Source organism: Anser brachyrhynchus, assembly GCF_964034855.1.
Source record: "Anser brachyrhynchus genome assembly, chromosome: 26".
In the NCBI taxonomy this organism is placed as follows: Eukaryota; Metazoa; Chordata; class Aves; order Anseriformes; family Anatidae; genus Anser; species Anser brachyrhynchus.
Window position 1 is genome coordinate 4030828 of NC_137719.1, and position 26738 is coordinate 4057565.

The 26738-nt window shown below is 43.8% G+C and overlaps 1 protein-coding gene across 6 annotated transcripts in view; it reads left to right on the plus strand.

Moving 5' to 3' along the window:
• Positions 1 to 26738, plus strand: part of EBF2 (EBF transcription factor 2) — a 152727-nt gene that overhangs the window by 15577 nt on the left and 110412 nt on the right. For 2 of the 6 annotated variants that reach the window (XM_080568650.1, XM_080568651.1), the window contains exons 2-7: positions 1440 to 1872; positions 4099 to 4255; positions 5265 to 5328; positions 5625 to 5680; positions 6054 to 6127; positions 12579 to 12647. In XM_080568650.1, coding sequence (XP_080424776.1) covers positions 1742 to 1872; positions 4099 to 4255; positions 5265 to 5328; positions 5625 to 5680; positions 6054 to 6127; positions 12579 to 12647 — 551 coding nt within the window. In that variant the 5' untranslated portion in view covers positions 1440 to 1741. Of the gene's footprint in view, positions 1 to 182; positions 1873 to 4098; positions 4256 to 5264; positions 5329 to 5624; positions 5681 to 6053; positions 6128 to 12578; positions 12648 to 26738 lie in introns of those variants that run through there. The other 4 variants (XM_080568655.1, XM_080568654.1, XM_080568652.1 and 1 more) reach the window with 3 other exon arrangements.

Here is a 26738-nt window from a genome sequence, read left to right on the forward strand (position 1 = left end):
GTTGGCCTCCGCTCGGAGCAGCGCTGAGCTGCCCGTGCTTTGCTTTATAACGCCCACCTTGCCCCTGGCCAACGTGACAAATTCACCGGGTGCGCGTTGATCAATTTGGGGAGGGGGCTGGGGTGGGAAACGTCCTTGAGCAGGGATCGGGTGAGATCTGGATCACCTAAAAGTCTGTGGCTTCTGTAGGCAGAGCGATCCGGAGTGCCGGCTTTGCCCTCGATCGCGCCTGAATTAAGGATACGTTTTATGAAAGTCTTCGGGGAAGGTTTGAATTTGTGATTTTTGTTTCAGGAGAACCGTGTCAAACTTACTGGGAATAACCCGGCATTTAGCAGAAAGGTGCCTTCTGAAATCTGAGTGTGCGCGGGTGGAAGGAGTTAGAAATACGAGATCGATTTCCGAATTAATCTCATCCCGTTAAAAAATAAAGCGGGTTAAAGAGGAGCTGCGGATAATGAGCGAAGGAAATCCTGGCGCTGTCCCTTTAACTACCGAACATCTGATTCCCTCATCTGGCAGATGGTCGCTGAGCACAGATTTGCATTCATTGTCTTGAAATCTGTTTTCGCGTTGCTGTTAGATGGATTTCAGAGGCGGATCTATACACGGATCCCGCTACAAAAGGGCCGGGGGGGGGAAATATCAGCGAGACAAAGTGGTTTTAAGAAAAAAAACAACTAAAACCACAGGTAGCGTCCTGCCTCACCGCCGGCTGGGCTGGGGGAACTCCGCTTTCCTTTCCCGGGCCATCTTTCCCTCGGCAGGACCTTACGAGAAGTTTTAAGGCCGGCTGGAGGAACGGGGGCTGCCCTGCCCGTGTCGCGACATGGCGCTCAGGGTGGCACCCCGCGGGCAGAGCCTCCCCGGGCAGCCCCGTTCGTCGCTTCGATCCGTTTCAAACCCGGCGCCCCGGCGCCCGCGCGGCTGCTTTATTAATTAATTTATTCTATATATTTATTAACGGCTTCGCGGAGCCGCCCGGTTACCGCGGCTGGACCGCGTGGGGCTGAGAGGCTGCAAGCCGGGGGCCGAGCTGAGGTGCCCGGGATCCGCTACCGGACCCGGTTCCGCTCCGGGTCCCGGTCCCGGTCCCGGTCCCGATCGCGCTCCTGGACCCGCTCCCGGCCGGGCACCGGGGCCGGAGCAGAGCGGGGGAGCCGCGCCCTGAGCCCTCCAATCGGGGCGGGCCATGCAAATGAGATGCCCTTTTATGGTACCCGGCCCCGCCCCCTGCCCGCCGTGCCCCATTGATGGTGTCGGGGCCGGGAGGCTGCGGCTCCTCCCCGGCGCGGGCTGCCCGCCGCAACGCTCCGGCTCCCTCCCCGCTCCCCTGCCTTCCCCGAGTCATCCCCAGCCCTTCTTCCCTTTTTTTTTTGGTGTTTCCCCCCCGGATTGGGCAGCAATCAATCCTTCTCCCCCTGTCTTTCGAGAAACAGGTGATCCTCGTTACCCGCGAGCGGTTGCTGGATGCAGTTTCCTCGCCCGCGTTTGAATGATGATGATCCCAGGCAAGAGTGAATCAGCGTAACTTTTGCTCGGCGAGAGGACAAACTTTTTCCCCCTCACTGAAGGCATTAAAACACACGTAGCACCTAAAAGCAGAAGAAGTTGGTTTTAACGCTGAAGTTCTCCACTTCCCTGGGATTTGTGTGTGTCACTTGCAGAGGCTGCGTGTTTTTCTTCTCCTCCCGTATCCCCCCCCCAAGGAAACTGTTGCCAGTTGGAATAGACTTTTTAAATGTTTGGGATTCAAGATACTTTAGGAAGAGGACCAATTCTGAAAGATAAATCTCTAGGTTCTGAAATGGATTCCGTCAGGTCCTGGGTCAGAAACGTTGGGGTTGTGGATGCAAACGTAGCAGCACAAAGGTAACCGTCACTGCATTCCCCCTCTTCTTCCGTGCTTCTTTTTTATTTTCTATTTTTAAGCAAACCTTTTCCTTACTCCCTCTTGTTATTTTCATTTGACATTAAATTTATTTTCTCCCTTTCTGACACCCCCCTTCCTCCTTCCCGGTCTTTTCTACTCACTGAAGGCTCAAGACAATACGGCTATTGCTGGGGACAGGCGCTCCAAAGCCGGAGAGCATCAGGAGCCCTAAAATCCAGCGCGGGCTCGGATGACAGAGCTCCGATCGTTTTCCTCTTTTTTTTTTTTTTTTTTTTTTTTTTTTTTTTTAGCGCAGAGGGCTCTCGGTGGGAGCCGCTTGTACGCAGCGCTGTAGGCGACCCCTTCCCACTTTCGGGGGCAGACAGCCGAACAGGAGGGAACCGAGTTAAAACCAACTTCGGTGCCGCTCTTCTCCCCCGCCCGCCCCCCCGGTGCATCTTGGTTTCCTCAATTCAGGCGGCTCCGGGGCTACCGGGGGCAGCGGCCAGATCCCACCCCGCGGCCCTGCGGCCGCTGCTGCCGGCTGCCGGGGCAGGAGCGGACCTGGAACCGCGGGGGGAGCCGCCGGGGCTTGGGGTTGGTCGCTGTGGTGTTTGGGGCCCTTTTTTTTTTTTTTTTTTTCTTGTTTGGGTGGGGTGGTGTTTTGGTATCTTCTCCCCCACACTTTTTTCCCCTCTCCTATCCTCAGCTCAATCTGTGCAGGACCGCTGTTCCAGTCTCTTCCCTTTTTGGATGAGGTGATAAAAACTCCTTTAAGTACCATATATCTACTTGTCCCCTCACTCTCTGGATACATTTTTCCCCCCCAAAAAATACCGGTATAGCGCCGGGAAGGGGAAAGCCGAAGGAGCCCGGGGAGCCAGCTGCTTTTTAGTGAATATAGCGACAAGGTGAGGGCACGCACCGGCGGGTGGGACGCTGTAGGAATGGTAGGTACCTCGGTGCCCCCACCCACGGCCTGATCCAAGGTTTCCCAAGCACCATGGGAGGAGTTATCAGAGTTTTAGGAATGCCGATAGATGGTTTAAAAAATACGGGGCGGGGGGGGGGGGGGGGGGGGGGGAACCGGGGACGTTTATTCCCGGGAAAACCGAAAGTAAAAGGAAAGGGCTGCGGGGGAGCCGCGGAGGTGCAGCCGCGCTGGGCTGTCTGGGGGCAGCGCCGCTTTTATTTCAGGGATCAGTAAGAAACCCCAAATCCGAGCTCTTCGCTGCAGGGCGAGAGGCAGCCCCCCCAGGTGCGGTTGTGGCAGATGCGGGGAGCTCACCCCGTGCCTCTCTGGCGAGGGAAAGCACAGGGAAAGCTCCGAAAGCCTTGAATACTTGTGCCCGTGCAGCAGAGCTGTTGTGGGGACACCAAAGCAACTCTGCCTCCCAGCTTGTCCTGCAGGTACACTGAATTCGTGTGCTCCGTGCTACGGAGGTGCCCACGGGCACCTATTTTCTCTGCAGGAGGTAAAAATCAGCGTTAGGAGAGGGAGGCTCGGCTCGTTTCACTACCAAACAGGGCTGCAGGTCGGGACACGGCGGGCACACGAACATCCCAAGCCGGGAGATGCGTGGGAACCATCGCCGGGGCTGAGCGGAGCCGGGGGCTCCCTAACTCAAATTCTCGCCGGGTAAATCACAAACCGCACGCCCGGGCGCCGGGTCAAATAGCCAGCCGCTAAAGCCCGCGGCGACCAACTTTGCTGCTGGGGCAAGCAGGTGCTGTGCCCGAAACCGGCTGCCTTGTACCGCAGCTGGTGCCGGTGCCGGTCCGGAGGAAACGCGCTCAGGTCGGTTGTCTTCTCCGAGAAAAGCAACCCAGGGTGCGAGGCGCCGGGAGCGCTCCGTGCCCAGAAAGGTGCCGGCCGAGGAGGAAGGAAAACACCTCACCGCCTTCAGCACCAACTTCTCGGGTTTAACGCTCCGAGCCCGGCGGGTTTTTTTGCCCTCGGAGTGCAGCTGCGCCGCCCGGGGCCGCGCAGGAACGAGCGGCTGCAAATTTGGGCACCGCCGCCGGGGGAAGCGCCAAGCTCGGAGCCGGCGGTGGCAGGGGACAGGGGGGACCTGGAGCGGCACCTGCACCGGGCCGACCGCTCCGGGCTTCTCCCGAATCCCTTCTGCCGTGCCCGCCCGTCGTTTTGCTCGTACTGCTGCTGCACGGATTTGTAATGTCTTTGTCTCTCCCCCCACACCCTATCCCGTGTGTTTCCTCCACAGCGGAGTAGCTTTGTCCAGAGCTCACTTTGAAAAGCAGCCACCCTCCAACTTGAGGAAATCCAATTTCTTCCACTTTGTTCTGGCTCTCTACGACAGACAAGGGCAGCCTGTGGAAATAGAGAGGACAGCTTTTGTGGACTTTGTAGAAAACGATAAAGTAAGGCTTGCTGTCTTTCTTTTCCCTCTTTTCTCCTCCAGATTTCGTCTCTTCTCCCTCACAGAGCTGCTCACCTTTAACAATACCTGTTGTACTGGTCCTTAGCAAAATAAAACCAGCTCTTGGTCCAGGGTTCAGGTGCTTTGGAAAAGCTGCTGCCCTCTGTGTGCTGCTCTAGCTGAAAAGGCTTGTAAGGTTGTATCAGGAATACAAAGGGAATTTCACAAATCCACTAAAAATAGAACAAAAAAATCACGGGGGACAAAGAATGATTGATTTTATTTTTTATTTTAAAAATCAATCAGATCTGCCAAGTTTTATTAGTTCCCTAAGAGGAGTGGAATCTGACCTGTAATGTGTCACAGTATCTGGTGGGCTATGTATTTCTCAAGGCTCCAAAGTCAGTGGCAGGACCTGAAAAGCATTTCTTTTTGTATTTTAAATCCGTGTGTTAAGCACCTCATGTTGTTTCATACTATTGTTTTTACAGTTATTTTCTTAGTCATAGAAAAAGACTTTTTAATTGTAAAGGATGCTCATAAATAATGCTTTTAGAAAATTACATTAAAAAAATATCCTGCAAGAAAACACTCTGTAACGTAACCTTCAGGATGTAAATATCAGTAGTGATTCCAGATAACACTGTTGCAAAGTAATGAACACATTAAAGACAAGAAGCACTAGGCATTTCTACTCTCAATCTGTTTTATATTAGCTGACTTGCAATGTGCACGTTCATCTTGTTGCCTTGAAAAACTTGAGAGCATAATAGCAAATAAGAGAGGAAAAGAAGTTCTTGAACTCCTCCAGGAAAAGATGTCAGCAGTATTTTGTAGTTTGTCCTGGGTCATTCGGAAGGTTAATATATCCCAATCAGTGAATTCACCTCGCGGAATTTTAATGAACTTCATTGTCACTTCCATCATGATTATCAGTTTTTGCATTTTAAATGTGCCAAATAAGTTCTGGAAGATTTTTTTATTTTTATTTTTTTAAATTCTCTTTCCAGGAGCAAGGCAATGAAAAGACAAACAACGGCACACATTACAAACTCCAACTCCTTTATAGCAACGGTGAGTCCCCTTTCCAGTCATCTTCTGTGGGCACTGAACTGAGGCAAGGTTTGTAGGCGCTGTCACGATGATTTCTAAAATGCACTGCAGTTCCCTTCTGTGGTGCCTCCTTATCACAGGGATGGGCTCTGAAGATTACCTCGTGGCGATGGGTTTGGGAAGCACACTAGAGGAAACAAAAGTAGCTGATGTTGCTGAGGATTTTTAATAAGGCACTAGATGAAACTAAATGTGTATGTTCTGTAAGGAAAGGCGCATGTAACAGTATTAATGGCTGCGTTTCTCTCTCGCTCTAGGTGTCAGGACTGAACAGGATCTGTATGTTAGACTCATTGATTCAGTCACTAAGCAGGTGAGCACAGCTAATATATGCCGGGCTACCCTGCTCCACCTCATCCTCGCTCTTTTCTTCTCTTTGCCCCGCATGATTTTTCATCTCTGGTTCATTTTTGTCTCTTTTCCACATGTGTTACAGTCCTTATTTTTGCCTTATTTTTGAGAATAATTAAATTATTCTCTGAAGTTGTGCCCCCCTGGATTGTAGGGTTTTGTCCACATTTTATCAACACTACTGTATAAGCTGCCTTCCTGTTCAAAAGGGCTTTGAGAAAGGCATTTATTAGCTGATCATGACAAAGGTAAAAAGCCTTCACCTGAAATTTGAATATTATCACCAGCAAGTAAAACCCCAATGCTATTGACTTACCCCTTTTCTTCATTTTTAGCCCATAACTTACGAAGGACAGAACAAGAATCCTGAAATGTGCAGAGTTTTGCTCACTCATGAAGTCATGTGCAGGTAAGGTGACTTTATTAATGGCATACAATTTGTTAGGCTTGCTTGCATGGATGTTGGAAGGGCTTTTCTGATGAAGTTGGAGGCAGGACGAGTTTGATTTTTGAGTCAGAGACACTGCGTGTCAACCGACTTTTTTTCTATATGTGGATAAGATTTGGATTCGATACAGATTCCTTTTTTTGTTTGTTTGTTTTTTTTGTGCAACAGATTTAGCAGGCTCAGGCCCACAGCCTGAGCTGCATTCTTTTTCTTCTGTAAGCTAGGCCTTTGCATGTGCCGTCTAAATTGATACTTTGCACGTACTTATTTCTTACAAAATTCCTGTGAACCTTTCATGAACAGTTTGACTTAGACATTTTACCTGAAAACTAGAAGGTATTCTCCTTGTAATCTTCTTTGGTGAAATATTTTACTTTTCTTAATTAAATTAACATAATTAATTTTGCTTAGTTCCTCCCCTTCCAAAAAATCCAAGCAAGGAAGAAAACTCTCAAACCAAAGCCCAAATCCTTCCCTTCTATACTTTGTAAGCAATATTTATAGGACTTCAATCTTTTAATTAAAAAAGACACTATTTTTAATATGTAAAGTTATAAATTAGAGGGTAAAATGAGTTGAGGATGTTTTTAATAACATTTGTATAAATCTGAAGTTACATGTACCTTATGTATGTACATCGTGCTTCCATGGTAACTTATTACTTTTCCTGTTCTCGTGTAATTAAATTTTTTTTCAATACATATAACAATGCAAACAGTCAATGTTCTTATATTAAAATGTGCTAAATTGTGCGTAGAATGTTCTTTCATAAGATGAAAGGCAAAACCAATCTTGACCTTTATTAAACACATTTTGTGATTTATTGTATTAGTGGGGGGGGTGGTGAAGTAGTTGGACTGAATGCTGCTTCTTTTAATGCTGCTATTTGCTACTATTTTTGTTCCCTTCTAAGTCAGCTTCCAAGTTACTATAGTAGTAAGAGCAGCTTATTTGGGCAGGCTTGTCAAGGGGAAGTCTCAGTTTCAGCACTTAAAAGGAACAGAATAATTGATGTAATTGTTAAATGTAATAAGAATCAAGTAAACGCATAGTGTTTATCTGTTGTGCTTTGCTCTCCTTAATTAAGACGCTGAGCATTGTTACTTTTGAGCAATTATCACATATGTATGCGCAAACACAGCTCGTGTTGTGGATGGGCTGCACGCGACGCGCGCTTTACGAGGACCTATAGATGCGGTAGCAAAGATCAAAGGGTTGTGTGTCACTTTTTGGCACACCTGGAGGTTACGTACAGATTTAAATATATGTGCTTTTCCTGCTAGTGAAAGTCTCTTCTATAATTAGCTGAATGTGAAGCAGAAAAATCTTTGAATTGCTACGCGATTGGGTTCTTGCTTGTGAGAATAAAATAAGTCAGTGAACTTTGTCTGTCTCTGCTTTTCTGTACAGAGAGAGGTTCTATTCTAGAAGTTAAAATAGCACAGCAAACGTAGTGCTTTAAAATAAAATTGGCTTGTTTTTCTTCCCTGTTTCTTCCCTCTGCTTTCAAAGTATCAAACACTCTGTTCATCTCTTACATACCTGGCCTCCACTGGTGCCTGTAAGCATATTCCGTGCTTGATTTAAGGCGGCGTTCTACAAATGTAAACCATTATTCAGATTGTGCTGAACTTTCCTGCTTGATAGATTAGCCAAGGAAGAATTACAGCTCAGGGGTGTCCTTTCCATGTAAAACACAGATTAGTGAACCAAATCAAAAGCGCTCTGCAGCCTAATCAAGACATTTGATTTTAAATGTCTTGTTTTCCTAAAGTATCTCTGAACAGGATGCTGTGTATCCTGAAGAGGCATTATACCTATCACTTTGAATAATGCCCAGGGAACGGATCCAGTTCTAGTTAAACTTGACATTTTATTTTATTTCTTTTAAGTACAATAATCAAATGTTCCTCATTGTGTGCTGCTTAAGTGGCAGCATCAATTTTTAAAGCCCCTAGTTTAGTTTGCATTAGTAACAGTATATAAAAATTTAATGCACTGTACCCGCTCTGCTGTCCAAATTGATGCCTCCTGTTTTTAAAAAGCAGGGTCTGGCTGTCTTTCTGCTCCCCTTCTTCCAATCTTTGCTAGTTGAAGGTAGGCTCCTTCTTTTTTTTTTTTTGTATTTTTTTCTGTATATAGTCACACACGCAGATATTCTTGCTGTATAGAGAGACAAGCGCATCCAAAACTCCGCATCTTCCACTCAGACAGTGACAGATGCATGCTTAGCAGGAAAGTTGTCTAAATATTGATACGGCTACAACAATCTGTCATACCAATTGAAAGTTAAACTCTCAACTCTCCGTAATTAGTGCTTTCCATGAGAGGTTTTATTTATTTATTTGCAGATCTGAAATTTTTCATTTGGGTTATTACAGCCTAATGGGAACAGTTCCTATTAGGTGGATCTCTCTCAAACATGCAGCCTTCCCTGCAGTGGTTGGAAATCAAGGTAAACAGTCTCCTCTCCTGGAATAACTTTTTTTTTTCCCCTTCTTCTTTTTCTTCCAATTATCAACTAAGAGGAAACTAGTTGTTATGCTGCTGCCAGCAACCCTCTATGCCCTCAATGCTCAGAGGGTTAAAAGGTATTATAATTTGAACAGAAGTAGTCTCAGGGCCTACAGCTGGCTAATAACAGAGTTGTATTGAGTGCAAGCAAGCCCCACAGCTGTGACTTTCGCCACAAGGCTCAGACTAGACAGGAGCTCTAATCAGCTGGGCCAGGCGGCCACTGGGGCCTGTGTCTTTATCGGCCAGATGGTGTGAATTTAGACACTTTTGTTATGCAATTGCAGGGAGGAGTTGGGGAGAAGAAAACAAAACAAAGGCCACCATGCTGTGAGCTTATTTGAGTTTGAAATTAGAGACAGATTTTTTTTTTTTTTTTGTGGGGGGGGGGAGTGAAGGGAGGGAAGTTGAGGGCTGAATTTTAAAACCATTTTAGGCAAGTGTGAGGGGGGAAAGGGGGCAAGTTTGCTTTGCCACGAGCCTTCTGGGGTGTTCGGTTTGTAGGTCTGGTGTCTGTGATAGCTTTTTGGATTTGGTGTTTGTTTTTAGTTTTGCTTTCAAGACTGTTCGTAATGTAAACTACCATTTTTCCCATGTAGATCTAGTTAAAGAGCAAAGTGGTACATGTCAGTCTAGTAGCAATATGTGTAGACAATAAGTCTTTGGCCTTGATATTCCTGTTTTTAGCAAAGGAGCACCTCTGAAGGCGTGTTCCTAATACGGCATAGAAGCAGAAGCTTAAGTATGAGTGAAGTTGTGCTAGTAATTTGCTCTAAGATAATATTGTAGGCTTGGCCCTGGACCCCACCAGGGTTTGGGATTTTTGCCTTTGAGTTATATTGGAACAAGTCAATTCTGTTAGACAGCACTTGTAAAACAAACCCAGTGGAAATGTGGACTTGGATACGGCGATGAAACACTTGGAAATAGGGATTTAAAGATTTGAGAGGTACTTTTGCTAAAACTCTGGGCTGAAACTGCCTCAGTCTTTAGAAAGCGCTGATTTTCCTGTGAACTAGTCGTTTACTGGAAACCAGTGACTGTTTTGCGTAATCAAGAGATTTCATGTATGTTGGGGCTCGAAAAGTATGTACTGTCCAAGGGTAATAATCGAGGTCTCTAACAAAAGTCCATTACCCAACTGTGCTGAGTGATAAGAATGTAGGTATTTGCAAAATATTTGGAAAAATCAGATTTAGCAGGAAAGTTTACTAAATGTAAAGTTCTTAACTGTGATAATAGTACAAACTATAAAATAAAGTGACGCATTTATTTCAGAGCCCAGCCTCATTGCACTCCCATTTCACATAACTCATTCTAAGCACTTACTGTGCCAGGACATGGCCACCTCGAGGAAGCCTGTATGAGCTGAGGAGATGTGGTGGAGGTGCTGCTACTTTATTCTGCTCGGACTTTACTCTGGTATAGTGCTATCAGAAATATTTTTTTTATGACCATATGCTTAAGTTACATGACTAAGGGATATCTCATTTAGTATTACCACAAAGAGAGGAAAAGGCAAAAAAAAAAAAAAAACTTTTAAAAATGGAGTTGCTTTTGTTGTTTTATTACAGCGGCACCGAAACCACAAGGCATTTGTTCCCAGAGTTATTTCCAATGCTTTGTAATATTGGACATGTCAAAAGTATATGCCGAATTTATATTCTTTCCAGCGATGGCTTTCTGTTTTGTTTTCCTTTTTTCTTCTTTAGGATATATCTTGGCTTTTATTACAAAAAAATATGCAGTTCTGTATAAACAATCATTAGGCAGTGAAACGCATAAAAGATGCACTTAAAACAAAGTTGGGAGTAGGAGGATTTGGGATATTCTTAGCTAGTGTGAATTACCATAGCTTCACTGAAGTCGATGGAGCTATGACAATTTACAGCAGCTAGAGGGTCTGCCCCAGGGATTTTTAAATATTTAGTGTATCCTTTTATTTTAAAAGGACTAGCACCGATGAATAAGTGCAGGTTTGAGGCAAAAGGAATGTAGAAATGTTGAAACAGTTAGAGCTGCTATTCAAATAGATCTGGTAGTTGTATCTCATCTTGCTGGGCAATTTCAGCTTTTAAATGGGAAGTTCCTGGCACACTGTAACTCATGCAGAAAATGTATGTATTTGAAATCTTTTCATACCCAAAGTGTTTTTTTTTTCTTCTTTTTTTGTCTATATGCCTATTTTTAAGTATTTATTGTTGAATATTCAGGAAGAAAAAAAAAGTGCTCTTTTATATTTTATACTGCTTTCAGTGAATTCAGGCATCTTTTCTTAACTCCGCTGCTTGAAATTGCTCTCAGGTAGAAAACAGTGGGATTCAGACTTGCCTGGGAATTTTGTAAAAGTATTCAGCACCTATTATATCGCTGTGTAAAAAAAAAATATTTTTTTTATTCCATAGGTGTAAATTTGAACAACCTCAGCAGAATGTGAACAATGTAATTTGGAAAGGCTTTTATGCAGCCTAGAATTTGGTCTGGTGCCTTTTGAGGCATATAGGAGTTCTGGTACAGTCTACGTAAAGTTCCACAGCGATGCTCTTAACTTCTGGCTGCCTACATCCTTCCCCTCCCCGTGTTAGTTTAGTCAGAACAAACTATTTGATCAGCAAGACAGCTGAAAACTTCTAACAGACTTCTGTGCTGCTCTCAGCCGGATTTTTAAAATGAAGTAATTCAGAGCACGGACTGTTTTTAATATCTATTGAACTTGTGGTACTTGTAGTAAGTGCAGGGAGCACCACTCATGTCAATGAGTACATCAGTGGAAATCAAACAATGAGCTGGCTCTCATTTTATTTTTTAATTAATTATTATTTTTTAAAATAGGTAAGGTAAATGCAGTGATTCTGTTCTTTCCTTAAGCACAGTTAAATTCACTGGGAGCGAAGAAGCCCAAATAGTTTGTGTGGGTTATATTCTTCTCTCTGTGTGTATGTGTGTACATATATATGTAAAAAAAATATATTCTGAATCTGCACACATGTCTATATGTACACACGGTTGTCTTTGTATAAGCATGAAGACACAGACACAGCCATAATATGGATATCATCCTGCAATTTGTACCTTACTGCAATCTCCAAAGGGCGGCGGCATTATCTTGCATTTTCTTGCCAAGCCAGATAAATATATTTATTTTATGTTGAAAGCTTATCAGAGGGAGTTATTATAATTTTTATGCAGTCATGCAGGTAGCCACACAGTATAAAATGTGCATAAATACAAGATTAATCTCAAGGGCTTATCATGACTGAAACAATTGCAAAGGGATTTGCAGACAAAATGCCAACCTGAAAAATCTTATCAGATTCTTAATATGCTCTAATTTTATGTTCAGTTTCTGTTTTTTTCTTCTTTTTTTTTTTTTCCCCACATTGGTGCTACTGTACTGCTGAAGCTTTTTTTTTTTTTTGTAAGCATATGAAATTTAGGGGGTTACTAACAATTCAATAAATGCCAAATCAGTTATTAAAATAATAACAAATCAGTAAGTTGCTTATAGTCAGTTTTAACACCTTTTGGTGGACTATAACCGTACATAGCACATGATACTCGTGTCTGTAATGTTGTTATGACATCTGTTAATCATTTATAAGTCTTTTATATGTAGTGCCTTAATCTAAAGTGTGACTATACTGCTGTTCACTTTGGCTGTGAACTTCAAAACAGACTAAGGGGAGCCAACTGCCAAGCTCTGGCTGAAATCAACCAGGATTTGGGCACCCAGTTCTCTTACTCCTTCTCCTTTCCAAAAATCCTAGCCAGAATTCTCTCAGTCACTCTTCTGGGCATATATTGAGCCCTAAAGCTTCACAGAGAAGACTTTCAGCTGGTTGTTTTGCTATCAGCTGTCACAATAATTCTTCCATCTTGCTTTTCTTCCTCTCTCTAGTCGGTGCTGTGAAAAGAAAAGTTGTGGCAACAGAAATGAGACTCCGTCTGACCCCGTGATCATTGACAGGTAGGAGATGAATCTTCCTTTCTCCACAAAGCAACCACCAAACTGTTGTGTGTCACGGGAGGCAGCTGAAGGTCTTGGTTCTGTCGGCATCTGCTGTTCGGAGGTGTCTGTGCTTCCTGACTCCTTAGAAAAATGCCAGCCTAAAGGCCGGTTACCTTTACCCCATCTGGGCTTGCCTTGACAGAAGTGTTTATTTTAGTTTTTTCAATTATGTTCTATGTGTGTTATTTTCATTGTGACCAAATGTATGTATCTGGAATGTTTTCTGCTCACCAGGCATGTGATCCAAACAGATCATGGAGAGGATAAAGCTTTGAGCAACCTGGCAGCTTCAATAGCATTTTTTAACAAAATAGCAATATTCCCTAAGAAGTGCAGAGAGGAAGGAAGGGGTAAAGGCAGACGTGCAACGTATTAGCAGGGATTAAAACTGATGGTCTGGGGATTGTGAGCAATTTTATGCAAGACAACAGTTTCATGTATTACTTAGTTCCAGATCCAGCCCTAGGTTCCGCTTGCCAGTTTCTAGGTAAAAACCATAAATGAAGGCGAACGGCATTTTGTTACATGAATTGATACATTCAGAATTGTCAGTATTTGTGGAGGCTTAGGAAACTAGCCTGTGGAATTCACTGACTCCAAGCCTTGTTTGAGATCTGGAACTTAGCAAGATTCAGAAAGGAAAAATAAGAATAGACAGAGCTCTTTCAGAAAGTCCATAACCAAGATCTCCAAGAAGGGAATAGTAAACAGGAAAAAGTCAGGAAGAAGGCTTTTTTCCCCAGACAGATTTTTCTCTATATTAATTGTTTTAAAGAGTTTTTCTCTGAAGCAGCTGTTATAAGGGGCCAGTGGAAAGCTGATGCTGAGGTGAATTGATTGCAGATTCAGTTTTATGTCTGTATGTGTTTGGCATCTTCTATCTACATTCTAATAAGTGTTATTTGTCATAATATTTCTTGTGAATTTGTCTTGGCATTCAGAATGGTCAAGCTGGTTTGAATAAAGAGCTACAATTATATCCTTCATTTTTTCATCAGGGAGTTAATCAAAATTGTTCGTGCTGTGATGAAGTTCTTCCTCCCACTCCCTTACCCCCCTGATTTCCCTTTTATTTTTGTACTTCCAGTTGTGGTTGGGGACAAAGTTGGCAATTCCAGCAAACTGGACTGTTTGCATGACTGTGCGGTGGTGTGGTGGGTGGTTTCCTGACTAGAAGCAGAGGTCCTAGATAATGCCATCTTGACCTTTTCTATGAAATTGCTTATTCAGTTTTGGCTGTGTTAATGTTTGGTATGAATCTGCATTTGGGAACCTTCCAATCTAAAGTCTGAATTCGGTGAAGCTTGTCTTGCTGCTGGAGAAGCAGCATGGCATAAGGCAACGGGCTGGCCTAGGAGTTAAGACTGTTCCTCACAAAGGGGTCCTCTCACTACCTGAATTTGTCATCTCGAGCAAGCTGTCCATTCCCATGCAAAAAAACTGATGCTTTCTGCAGGGATTTGAGATCTGTTGATGTAAAATGCAGTAGAAGTGAAACAAGAAAAGAGAAACAAGAAAAGAAAGAGCAGGGTGGGTGGCTTTTTGTTGCAGTTGGCTTTTGTGGTTTGTTGTTGTTTTTTAAACAACCGAGTGCAAAATATGCACGACACATCACCTTGGTGCTCAGTGAGTCCTAAGCTTTCCGAATTTGCTCTGAGCCTAAAACTCAGATTTGTAACTCCCCTGCTAACTGCTGTAGGCATCCTGCCACTCGCACAGAAGTATCTTCTGGGGTCACCTTGCTGTCGGTTTTCTGCTGTCGGTTCTTCCGCCTCTCTTTGTTTGTGTTCCTTGAAATTGCAGGTGAACTCTAGAGTCCGATAGGGGTAATAATAAGGTAGGTGAGAGAACTGAGGAGTGCTCCCTGATAAAGCTGTTTTAACTTGTTTAAGAAGCAATGTCACCAAAGTGGATTTAGGCCACCAAGGAAAGAAATTACTGCAAATCTGCACTGCTGGCTGGTGGTGGCATGGTTTAGTGGGCAGCGTGGTGAAGAGAGAACTTGAAGCTAAATCTGCCTTGTTCTGCCTCTGGTCCGTAGTGATGCCTCAAGCAAATGACTTGCTTTTCTCTATTTCCTGTTACTCCAGCATTTTACCTGGTTAAGCATATTTTGGGGAGTTAGAGATAATCTTGTGCGCTATGTCTTGATCAACATCTGAAATGCAAACGTAATAAAGTCATGCTGCACACGGCTGTGCAGAGGAATTTATTGTCTGGTCTGTCATCCTCAGACATTTCCACAGCAGTAAGTACAACTGCATGGGTGTTTGTCTAAACAGTCCCCTCTCCTGAGGTATATTCAACACAACTGACTTTTCTGCCTTTCACATGAGCAGAAAAGTCTGCTGAGGTGTCATGAGAGCTCTGGACATGCTTGGGAATCCGGGTAGCAGTGTTCTTATTTATTTAGGGGGACTATATATAGCTTCTTAGGAAGAAAACATTTATGCTTAAGAACTCAATAGCAGGTGGAATGCCATTTCTAAAACGCAGCTTGCAACCCTCTGCTGTCGTGCAGGCCAACAAATATGGTAAGATTTATGCATGTTTTGTAACTTCTAAATCTAAATGCTTTCTTTTTGGTTCAGTGCTGGCTTCGTACTGTTTTTTTCTTAGTTTAAAATGAACTACAAATTTTCTTTAAAATAGAGTAATTGGAACAAAGGTTTTTTGTTGTTTAAAATAAGTAAATATAAAATTTGTCATATAGCAATACAGCTGTTAGATTATCATGCTCTAGCAGGAGGGAGGGAAGTAAAACAAAAGGAAAAGGGATTGGGAAAATACATTTGTGTTATGCAGAGCCATGTCTAAACAGCGTGCGCGAAGTGAAATGGGACAAGAGTAGAAGGAAAATGGAGGCCAGATATGAACTTGGCTGTCTGCAGGTGCTAGGTTCTCCCTTTGAGCCTAGGTTAATTAATATGCATTGCTCCTGCTGCAAATGTGTGTGAGGAAATTGTGACTGGCATGCAGGAGGTGCCATCTGCATTGTAATTCTGGCGGTGCGAGGGACCTTCGTGGTTAAAACGTGGCTTGATTGTACAACATAGAAAAGACCCAAATCTTCAGAACTGTGTTAGGTGACTCCTAAGGTGTGGGAGCAGAGGTGGAACCCAGGGTTAGGATGAGCTATGTACAGCTTAGGTCTAGGTAAGTTCTGAGTTTGACTTGCAACTCCTGCAGAGGCAGCGGCCTACTCAAATACAACGAATTCAGGAGGACACCGGATTATTGATTGGTGCTAACCTCTGAGCTGCTCGACTGTGAAAGTCATGTGGCAAGCAGGATCCCTCAACAGCAAAGGAGCTGCAAGGTGGAGAGGCGTTTCGAGTCCAAGGTGAAGCAAGTTCTGCGTGGTAATCCGAGGTCTGCCCCTACTGTGAGCGGGCACAAGTTAAATTAACTACCTGGGTACCTATGAGCGTGGTGAAGGAATGAGCAGGGCTGCTGTTACTGGGTAGAGGTACACACTGATGTCTGTTACTGCAACTTTATGATTTCCTTTTTTGCCTAGACCAGCTGCACTAAGTGGCTGCATCTGCTGTGCCTATCAGCAGCGTGACTGTGCTTCTGACCCTGCTGTAAGTCTGTAGTACAGCCCTCCCTAGGCCGGTAAGGCGTTCAGATCAGTGCAGGTTATAACCTCCCACTTCATGTTGAACTGAAGTAAATACGCATGAACCTTGGCTAAGTTCAGGGACTATACCCTAAATTGCTGTAAATTAACTCTACCATTTCCCCCTTTGTTTCTCTTCCCTTTTCCTCACTTTGTACGCTGTCACAGACTAATGCTTAGATTATTGTGCTGGTTTACCTCTTTACTGCTGTAGGGAGGCACAATTCATTTTTGTTTGCCAAAGCATAGAAACTTGCATCCCTGTTTAAAAAAGAAGAAATAGTTTGGTTGAAAAAAATGTCAGCCATATTGTTGTTGTTTTTTTTTTCTACTCCTTGAACGAATTCCAAGAGTTTTTATACTGAATAAAGCATTTCTGCTGTGACCTTTGCTCTGGGGACTAGATTTAGATACTAAGGAGCTTGTAGTTATTTTTTTCTTCACTCTTGGAAACTAGTGCTTTTCTGTGTGAAATGCAGCTTCTTCACTGAAATTCACCACGCACCCTCTCCCCCGGCAAGTATTTGTAGGGTACATTAGAGTATTCGTGATCCTGCAGCCTTCTTCTGATCCAGAATTCCAATGAAACTGGGATTGGAACCTGACTTCAGGACACGACCTCTGTGCTGACAGAGCTCAAACCCTCCGGTGGTGCTGCCTGCTAACATCTGCAGCGGCGGCAGGCACAACCCCCTCGGAATGTAGGACTGGAAGGAGCACCTGAAGGTACCCAGGAGATTCATGACCAATGTCCAGAGTTAAAATACAGGCTTCAAGTTTTTTAGCCATGGTAACTTCTCAAAATGTGAGGGCAAGCTTTAATTTACTTAGAAGATCAAAATTCACCAGATCTAAAGTGGTTCTAGTGTGTTCCCCTGGGGGATCCTGACACTGGTGGATTCCCAGGGATCTTAACTTCTGTTTCTGCTGTCCTCCTGCTTAGTTTCTGAAATTAGAACCTGCGGTAGTCATAGTTTTGACAGTTTTGAAAAATGTGTAAATAGTTTTTTTTTTTTTCTTTGTGGCTGAAGTGGTTCTTCTCGACATATCTTGTAGTTCATGGAAACTGCTTTGATCTTTGCCTGCTAACGTCTTTCCTTTGCTGAGGTTGTAGACAGTGACATGAAGTGGATGGGGTGGAGTGGCTTTCGGAGAGAAGTATAGAAGGGTAATTCTTTTGCACAGGATACTTTCCAAATGAAAACTGCATTTTGTCACACCTATATTAGAATTATTCCCCCTCAGTTATGCAAGTAAAAGGAAACTTGGTCTTACGATTAGGAGGCCAGAGATGACTACAAATGAATTTAATCCATCATTTTACTGTAGATTGTCACTTTAGGTGAGTTGTACACTTTTGGATATAAATTGCCCACCCATCAAGTGTGAATGATATTTTTTTAGTGCTTTTGTTTCTTTAAGATTTAAGTTCTACAGAGCATGCTCTTTTGTGCACTTTTAACTCAGTGCTTTTTCTAGTTTTCTGAAGCTGCAATTGAATGGAAGCCTCCAGGGTACTGAAGAGAACTGGGTGGCTTTTTTGGTTGAACAGTTTATTTGCTTATTATTACTTTTTCTTACTTCTAATAAAAGATAAATTGTCAAGAGAAATTTCTACTTAATTAAAAAAAAATCTTAATTCACTTAAAACGATGGAATGTAACTGGGATGGGACAGCCTCTTCTGGGTCTATAGGTGAAATCACTTGGAATAGCACCGTGAAATGTGAGTGTGAGCTGTGTGCCACGTGTAGCTGGGTGTCTTCATGGTTTTACCGTGTGGAGGCTCTGGAGTTTTCCACCGCCTTCAAGCTGGCGGAGTGAGGTTGTTTAGCTCACAGTTACGCTTTTAAAATCGAGCTTCTAGGTTCGGTTCCTGCTGCTGTTAACCCAAACTCCTCCTAACTGCCCTGTAAAGAACCTGATGAGGTTTGTTCCCGCCTTTTATTTATTTATTGCAAGGGTTGGTGTTGGGGTGGGATGGGATGGGAGCGAGCTGCGGGGCGCGCAGCACAGCGCCCTGCAGCCGGGGGCTGGGGGACTGGGGCCAGGCCTGCAGCTGGCTCAGCGGCGTGGGCCTGCCCCAGCGGGGCTCTTGGCACGGGGATTTCAGGAGATGGTGAGCGACACGGTTGGTCCGCTGACGCACGCTGTAAATATTTAGCCTTTTCAAATTATTTTTAAAGAATCCCCCAAACCATAAGCACAGCTGGCATGCTTGTTAGCATCCCTATAAAGAAGCCAAAGAGGCTGGGTTACGTTCTCGTAGCGTGGGGCCCGGCCCTTCAGCGCGGAGACGGGGCGGCACGGGTGGAGGTTTCCCTCCCTGCTGACACTCGCGCTCTACCTGCTGCACGGATAAACAGAGGACTGAGCTCTCCCAGGCTGTCTGTCTGGCACGTTTCACAAGCACTAAAACTCTCTTTCGGGAAGGCAGCCATTGCCAGGCATGTAAACATTCTGACCATGCCACCGTGGTGTCCATGCTGTGCGTTAAAGTGCTCTGTGTGAGACGTCCACATTAATAGCACCGGGCTCTATGTCTTCCTGCGCTGCGTCGCTCCCCCAGTAGGTTAGCTTTCATTTCCACTCCCATCTTTTTGAAAGGTCTGGCTTGAAATAAGTACAGACTTCTGGTGTTTCTCTTTTTTTTCCCCTTCGTGTCAGTAATCTGAAAAGGACTTTGTCCCTTACCTCTCCCCTTCAGGCTGACCCTGAAATCTGTAGGGTAGTGCAAGGATATTTTCCAGTGCTTTGAGGCTGAACTGCATGAACGGAGAGATCAAATTCCCACTGACACCGAGCAGTCCTGTCACCTTAAGCAAGTCACATAATTCTGTGCCTCAGTTTCCCCCTTAATGCAAGGTGTTAGCAAATGTCAAATCCCTAGCTGTGTGAAATGCTTTCCAGAAAGGCTTTTTTTTTTTCTTTTCTTTTTTTCCTTCCACTCTTTTCTTTTTTCTTTTCTTTTCTCCCAGGTTTGTACTGCAAGGAGAATTTCAAATACACGGCAGAGTTGGATTGTTCTTGTTCCACTCCCTTCTTCCTCCTTGTATGCCTGCTGGGGTAGAATAAATGTCTCAAATCTGCTGCTGTGGAGTGAAACCAGGAGCCCCAGATAGACGCAGCCCTTCTCAGCTCCCCACATGCGCCAATCCCCCCTTCCAAGCCTCCAAACCCCACAATGATCTCTTCTCTTGTCCTAAGGAGTCAAAGTCCTTTGTTCACTGCTAAACCCTGCTCTCCTGCAAAGAGCTGCTGTTGTGCCATCTGTCTCTTTATGAATTTTTTAGTAGACTGGATGTTTGTGGGGAGTCAGTAACTTAAAGTGCACTATACTAGCCATTTGACAAGTGGTTCTCTTACTGCATAATTTGCTTCTCTTTCCTTTTTTTTTTTTCTCTTTTAAGCAACCAGAAAATTTCCTTACTAGTTTGCTGTCAAAAGCATTTTGAAATTTTTGTTGCATACAGGCATTTAGGTTTGTAAATGGCCAGCAAACTAGCGGCTGGCTTGTGTCACGTTATTATTATTATTATTATTATTATTATTATTATTATTTGTAATGTAGAAAGACAACAGATTTTCCAGGAGGCCAGTGCGTCAAAAGAAGCATAAATATCTCTTGGAGCATGATATAAAAATGAAGAATGGACTTGGGGGTAAGGAACTAGTTTGAGCTGTGGATGTCCTGGGCTCTGCTCTCTTCCCTCCATCGCAGACTCTGTGTATTTTTCTGTGTCCACATAATTTCTGTTTACCAGTAAACCAAGGATGTGTGTGCTTCTCCAGCTTTCACTGATACGGATACATGTGCTGAAAAATGATGGGTGGAAATGCTTTGGGGGTGTGGAAACCGTTGCTGTTAGGTTGGAGATTGTTTTGGATCGCTTTACAGAGTTACTCTACCTCAGGCTGTCGGTTGCTGCCACCTGGGCTGAAGGTTACCATTTCTGAAATGAAGCCAAAAATAAATTAGATTAGTTTAAATCACCGCTGATTTCAAGCACAGATTTATTAGGAGGTTTACAGAACTGGAACCTCTTTTCCACTAGCTTTCTGTGCGTGTGCCCCTAGCCGTGTGCTGTCATTGTGTGACTGCAGCCATTTTGTCCTGAGCCCTGTGAATAGGGTGCTTGCTGTTTTTTGGGTGTGTTTGAGTGAAAGTGGGGTTGTGAAGGGAAATATAGTGGGTGGGATTGCTTTGGTCCTACCAAGTCCATAACTGGAATAGCTGGGACGTGTTCTGCTTTCAGAACTGCAAGGTGAACAGGTTGAGCCTGAACCTAGATGAATAATTATGTAACTAAAAATAAAAATAAAATCCGATTATTGCTACTTTTTGGAAGCCTTAAGAAAGTAAGTTCAAATGAAGACAAGACCAGAAGGATTTTAGCCTCTCTGGACAAATCAGATGAGCTTCTGTGATGTTTTGGTGTACTCTAGACAGTAAGCATGGAGGAGTTCCAGCCTTGCTTAGACTAATTGTGCTTTAGCTGAGATAACGAACATCGTGGTGCTGGCTGCGTTAATCTTGACTGAACAATGCAAAAAATTGGGGAGAGTTAAAACAGTTTGTGGAAAAATCCTTGCCCACTTTTAAACGGAAGGTTTGCACTAAAGTTAGGAGAAGTTTGCTCCATGTAAGTGCTGAGTTCTCATAAATAGCAAGTGAGGAGCTTAAATGGCCGCATGGCCCGCGGATAACGAGAGGTCTCCGAAGGACAGATGAGATAGTGTGAGGAACCGTTAGAATCAAGGGCTTTGGTAGTAGCAGAGGGGAATGGAATAAAAGTTTCCCATGAACTAAAGCACCTCTGGGAATAGGAGCTGGTGATAAATTCACTGTGCAGACAGCACAAGAGAAATCCTGGGTGTGTGGAGCAGGAGTGTGCGACGCGGGGTCTCTCCAAGTCCATTTTTTTTGAACATTGGTCTGTGTTTGCTTGGATCCATCTGCACTCAGCATTGACTATGCCAATATTTCAGAGTATCTGCACTCTAATGAAAGCATCCCCTGTATTTATGACCTAAAATGGTCTTCCTTATCACCTTGCCACTCCTCAGCCTCTGTCTAGACCTGGTTTTATGGACTTGTCACTTCATTTGCCCTAACCTTTTTTGTTACTGCCTCTTGCTTCCCTTTTGAACCTTTTGTTTCTGCCCATCCCTTCCCTGTGTGTTTCTGACACCATCTGTTTCTGGTGGGATCTCATGTATTTTTTTACCCTGTAAACATCCCAGGATTTCAGCCTCTTCGAAGTGAGTGTTTCACATCTGAAGAAGACCTCGCAGTGAATGTGCAGTATCTGTTTCCTGCTTTCAGACAGCGTGTGAACCAATTTTTTTCCTACTCAGAACATTGCCCAAAGTCCTTGTAAAAACGAGGACAAGATTTATATTAAAAGTACATAATATATATCTGGAACATGAGTCAGTTGGAGCTGGCCTCATAATTTTAACGCTATTAAGTACTTAGGTGATGACCCTAAGATCCTGCAGGAGGTGTGTGACACGGTGAGGGGTGCAATCCAAGCTTTGTGTCTTCCAGGCTGGATCGTGTAAGCACGTCCTGGAAATGCATTTCCTCTCGTAAGTGTAGTTCGTATATCCATCTTTCCCTCTTACTTGATTTGGATCCCTAATGTGCTGCTGTCATCCACCCCCACCCCCTTTTCTTTTCTTCCCTCCCATCTTCTCTTCTCCGCTAATTTCCTTCCCAAATAACGAGCTCCGTGGGCGTTCCATTTATAACTCCATGTTTGGTGGCTTTTCCTTCAAGTGGAGTCCATTGAGCTTGTAAATTGTGTTGGATCAGTGAGCCTATAATGAGGCTTCTAAGTCCAAACAGTGCAGGTCTGCTGGGATTTTATTGTTCATAAAGCTTCTTCCCTGGGGAGTGATAGAGCCATTAGGTGTGCGCTGTGTTTAATATTTGGTCATGACAGGAAGCAATAATTTTCTATCTTTTACTGTGACTCCCGAGTTGTTTTTAAGCAGTCAGCTTATTTGAGCCTCGGTGACTGTGAACCTATTAGGCAAAAGGGGTTGCTCTTTCCTACCTGGCTTTGTATCTTTCTTACAAAGGCTGTTTCAACAAAATAAAATAAAATGAAGTGGCAACTGATCGCCCTATGGAGGCTTTTAATCACTCGTCCCTCTCGTGAACTCCCAAGCACTGTCACACCTGACAGGAGATGGCATAAAGCTGATTTCACCAGATGATGGCATTTCTCGTGCTGAAGGGATTTTTTATTTATTTATTCCAGCACAGAACAACAAGCAGGCTATACATATGGTATGTTGGAGATTTGGGGTTTTATCCCATTTTCATATAAATCCACACCAAGACTTTCTTGAATTTAAATGGAAGCAGGAGCAAGGTATTCAATTATTTTGGAAGTTGTTGTATATAATTTCCACAGGGGGGGTAAAATCAAAAGCAACTAACAATTTTGGGTGCCTCCAGATTTTTTCCAAACTTCAAATATAAGCCATTTTCAAAATGTTCCATTCCTGGATGGCACTACAACTAGCAAAACCACTTCCACTTAGTGGAAAAAAATTCCACTTAGAGTATCTTAAAACAAATTCATGTAACATTTGAAATATACGTTTTAAAATGTATTTTCACTGGAAAAAAAAACATGACAAACTCCCCTCCCTCCCCCCCCCCCCAAAAAAAAAAAAAGGACTGAAAAAAGCTTGCTTTTCTAGAAAATTTGGGATTTGCAATTTGGGAAGGAAAATTCTACATTTTTCCAGCATTTTTTATTTCTCTCTCTGTTTGTTTGTAGCCCTTAGCTTCCTTTTCAAAGAGCAAAGGTATAGCATTATTTTTTAAATTGGGAGTCTGAAGTCAGTTGGTAATTTTCCAGTTCACACGCACTCCTATTCCCCAAGTGTTTCAAGCTGAACTTTGGCCTGTATTTAACCGGTCTATTGTTTTTGAACCAAGTGCTGTCCAACAGAGCCTCGTGGCGTTTATCCTTAATATATCTCAGGAGAGGTGTGAGGTAGAGGCACCACTGTAACTGTCACCCAGCAGACCCCCCGTTTCATTTCCCCCTTCCAGCAGGAAGTTTTCTGGTGGCCGTAGGAAACGGCAGCACGGTTCCTTACACAGATTCCTCTTCCTGCACCCGAGGACCCAAACTGGGGCAGCCCGCAGCTGGGGAGAGGCGTGAGGCTGGGTGACAGTGAAAATGTGCCCATCAGCCTAGGCTCTGCTTCTACTAGGTACGAAAAGGCATTCCCCCATCCGTGAGCAGTTGTTCTCTGGGAAATTCTTGTAGTTCAGAGTGTTATTTAGGACATAGCTCCCTACTGGTCAGTAAGCAGAACTCCAAGGTAAGATTTCTTTGTAAGATGAATATTTCTCCATGGGGAAGAGAAATAGAATGGGATGGGGAATTTTAACTAAATTTAGAAAATCGATGGTCAAATAGCCTCTTGGTGGCTCGTGTTGTAAGGTTCCTGTTGCTCTGTTCATTCAAGATCCTTTACCAAAGGAATAGCCCCAACCCATTTCTGTTACAGGAGTCTCGCCAGGCAAGATGAAACAAAAAGGCTGAGCTAGAGGAAGCCCATAATGGCCAGTGAAACGGGGAGTTGGCCTTCTGTGGTCCTCAGAGGCACACAGCTGTTAGAAACCCAGCACTTCAAGTTAACGAAGCAAGCTTTAGCGGAAGGGATGGAAATTAGGAGGGCTGAAGTCTTGTTTCCCACGGTCTCCTTCCTGTGGCCTGTGTCGGAATTCGGACGAATCACATCCCCCTGAGCCTACCTCGGGGTGCCCATTAAAATTGCAAGACCTTTGAAAGGAGTGTGGCAAGCCAGGTGGGATGAGGGGAGGAGGGCACTTTTAGCTAGGAGCTGTGTGGGGGTTCTGCAGTGCTAACTGGGACAGCGGTCTGAACAGCGTTGCTGGTGCTTGTCAGTGCTGACAGAAGATGTTCTGAGCGTGTTGGTGGCTGGTTGAGGCTGAGCAGAGTCAGACCACGCGGCTGGCCTGAAAAGAATATTCCTGCTTACATGTTCAGACAGCACAGTGTCAGCTAACGGGGGGTTTAGTGCACACTGGTAAGTACCAACAATTTCTTTCTGAGAACACAGGCCGCTGCCTGAGCTGGAAGAGTCGGGGTTATAGAAACATTGCTGCTCGAAACATCATAACTTCAGATCCATATGGCCCGAAGTGGTTAGTGAGCAGAGAACTCCATCTCCGCAGCCGGTGGCATGTTGAGCCCTTTTCCCTCTGCTCCCGTTTCTGGCATGAAGGCAGAAACTGCTGCTCTATGGATTTTTCTCCCCTTTAAAGAAGAAAAAAAAAAAGAACAGAGTAACTATTCTCATTGGAAATGCGAATCCCAAGCAAGCTAAAATGATATCATCAAGCACAAGCATTCAGGCTCTGTAGACTGCTAGGAAGTTACTCCTAGTTACTCCTCTGACAGTCTTTCCCTTTTACTCCTGATGCTTCCCTCAAAGAACCAGACAACTTTCGCCACAGGATGTGCCATCAGTTCTGCGTGCTTCCTCTGCTTTCCATTGTTGCTGCTGACTGCACCACCAAGCTGTTTTTTTTTTTTTTTTTCAGTCTGATTATTGTAGGTGTTCACTTGCTCTAGTTAGGTCTGTTTCTTTGCTCCAGGGGAAAAGTTTTCCACTACCATATTTTCCCTCTGGGTTCTTGTCTTGATCTTTGGAGCTCTGTGCAAGAGGCTTGTATCAGAAAGGGAAGAAATAATTGCCTTGCTCTTATGGCTCCGTACCCAAGAGCAATGTTGCGAAAGCACAGTTGCACAAGGTATGGTTGCATTAGCCAGATACACACGCTCTTTTTGAAAATGCCAGACCTTAGAGGAAGATCACGGGCTGTTTGAACAGAGGTGACATAGGGAGGGTAATGACAGAGGCGTTTAAAGGAGTTGAAAGCCAGTGCACAGTGTACAGATGAAATTAGCTGGTGGCACAAAGAAATAAGACTTGAAGCTCAGAGTGGTGATGCCAATACAAATTGGATTTAATTGCTTTTGAAGACATGTGGTTAAATTTTCTTATGCAACGTTGACAAAAAGCTACTTCAGCACATGGGTCCTGATTCAGCAAAGCAATTAGCATTTGATATTAGTTAGCATCAATATCAAGAAACATGGATATAAATGTTTTGTTGAAACTAAGTCCTGAAAAGAAAAACGGAACTGCTAAGATGCCCATCTGAGTTTCTGGCTCATTTCATATTTGAAAACTTTCTATAAGAAATGACAATTTTTATTTTCCTGTGAAAGAAAGGAATAAATCTAGGATTCTCACATTCACCTGAATTTGAGGGGGAAAAAAAAAGTGTTGTTTTGAACAATTGGTAAAACCGAAAAGGTTTGCCCCCTTCATGCATGGGATTTATCTTGTATTTCTACCTTAAGCTTTTATTCTGGGTAGCTTTAAATGATCCTTGAATTCATTGCTACTAGAAATTTCACTGGGACTTCAAACTAGATTGTGCTAGATACTAAATTTGAGTGTGAGTGAATACTTGAACAGTGATGTTTTCCCAAATCTATATTCTCATTAGGAACATGGGCACTCAGTACCTTGAAGAAAAATAATAACTTTTAAGGTTGAATCCCTGCCAGTGTAAATCATTCTACTTGATGTTGACAAAATATCTGGTCAGTCAAAATTCCTCTGCTAAAGAGGGGAGAAAAAGTATACAGCGTTGTGTCAGTGTCACTTGTTGACATAGAACCTCAAAAAATCCTCTGGGACATTTTTGTTAAAGGGTTTTTTTCTTTTCCCTTTATCTCAAGCATTTCCCAGCATTCCTTCAGGACATCTGGTTCTCTCATTTTCTAGCTTTACTTCAGTGCCTTCAAAAAAATATCACTCTGTTTCTTTCTATTTAGCCAAGCAACACAAGCGGGCTGATAGCCCTGCTTGATAACTTGCCTAAAACATAGCTGCCCTTCAGAAGCAGCAACCTTAACCATTTCTCTGATGGGTAGAGCGACTCTTCCTCTGGCTTTTCTTCTGTAGCTTCAGGGTTTTTTTTTTACAGGCGAAATCAGCGTTACAGATGAAGATATGTTAAGCTCTCATTTTCTGCATGCACACGTTTGATGGCTATTTTGCTCCACTTGAGAACGCTGCTTTAGCAAGAGAAAAGCAGAGAGCATTTAAGTGCTGTCTGTCTCCGCAGATCAAAGCGGATTTTAGAGCAGCGTGGATTCTGCTCGTTGGCTAATGTGAACTGTCACGCAGCTCTGACAGTTTATCTGTAAGGTTTGCCTCTAATGCTGAGTGTGTATGGTGCTTGGTTTGGGGCCATCCTTTCGATGGCCCCAAACTTGCAGTTTTGGGAAATGATACTTCTGGTCCAGAGGACCAGGCTTTGGAGTTTGGTGAGGAATTCTCTACTGGACCAGGAGG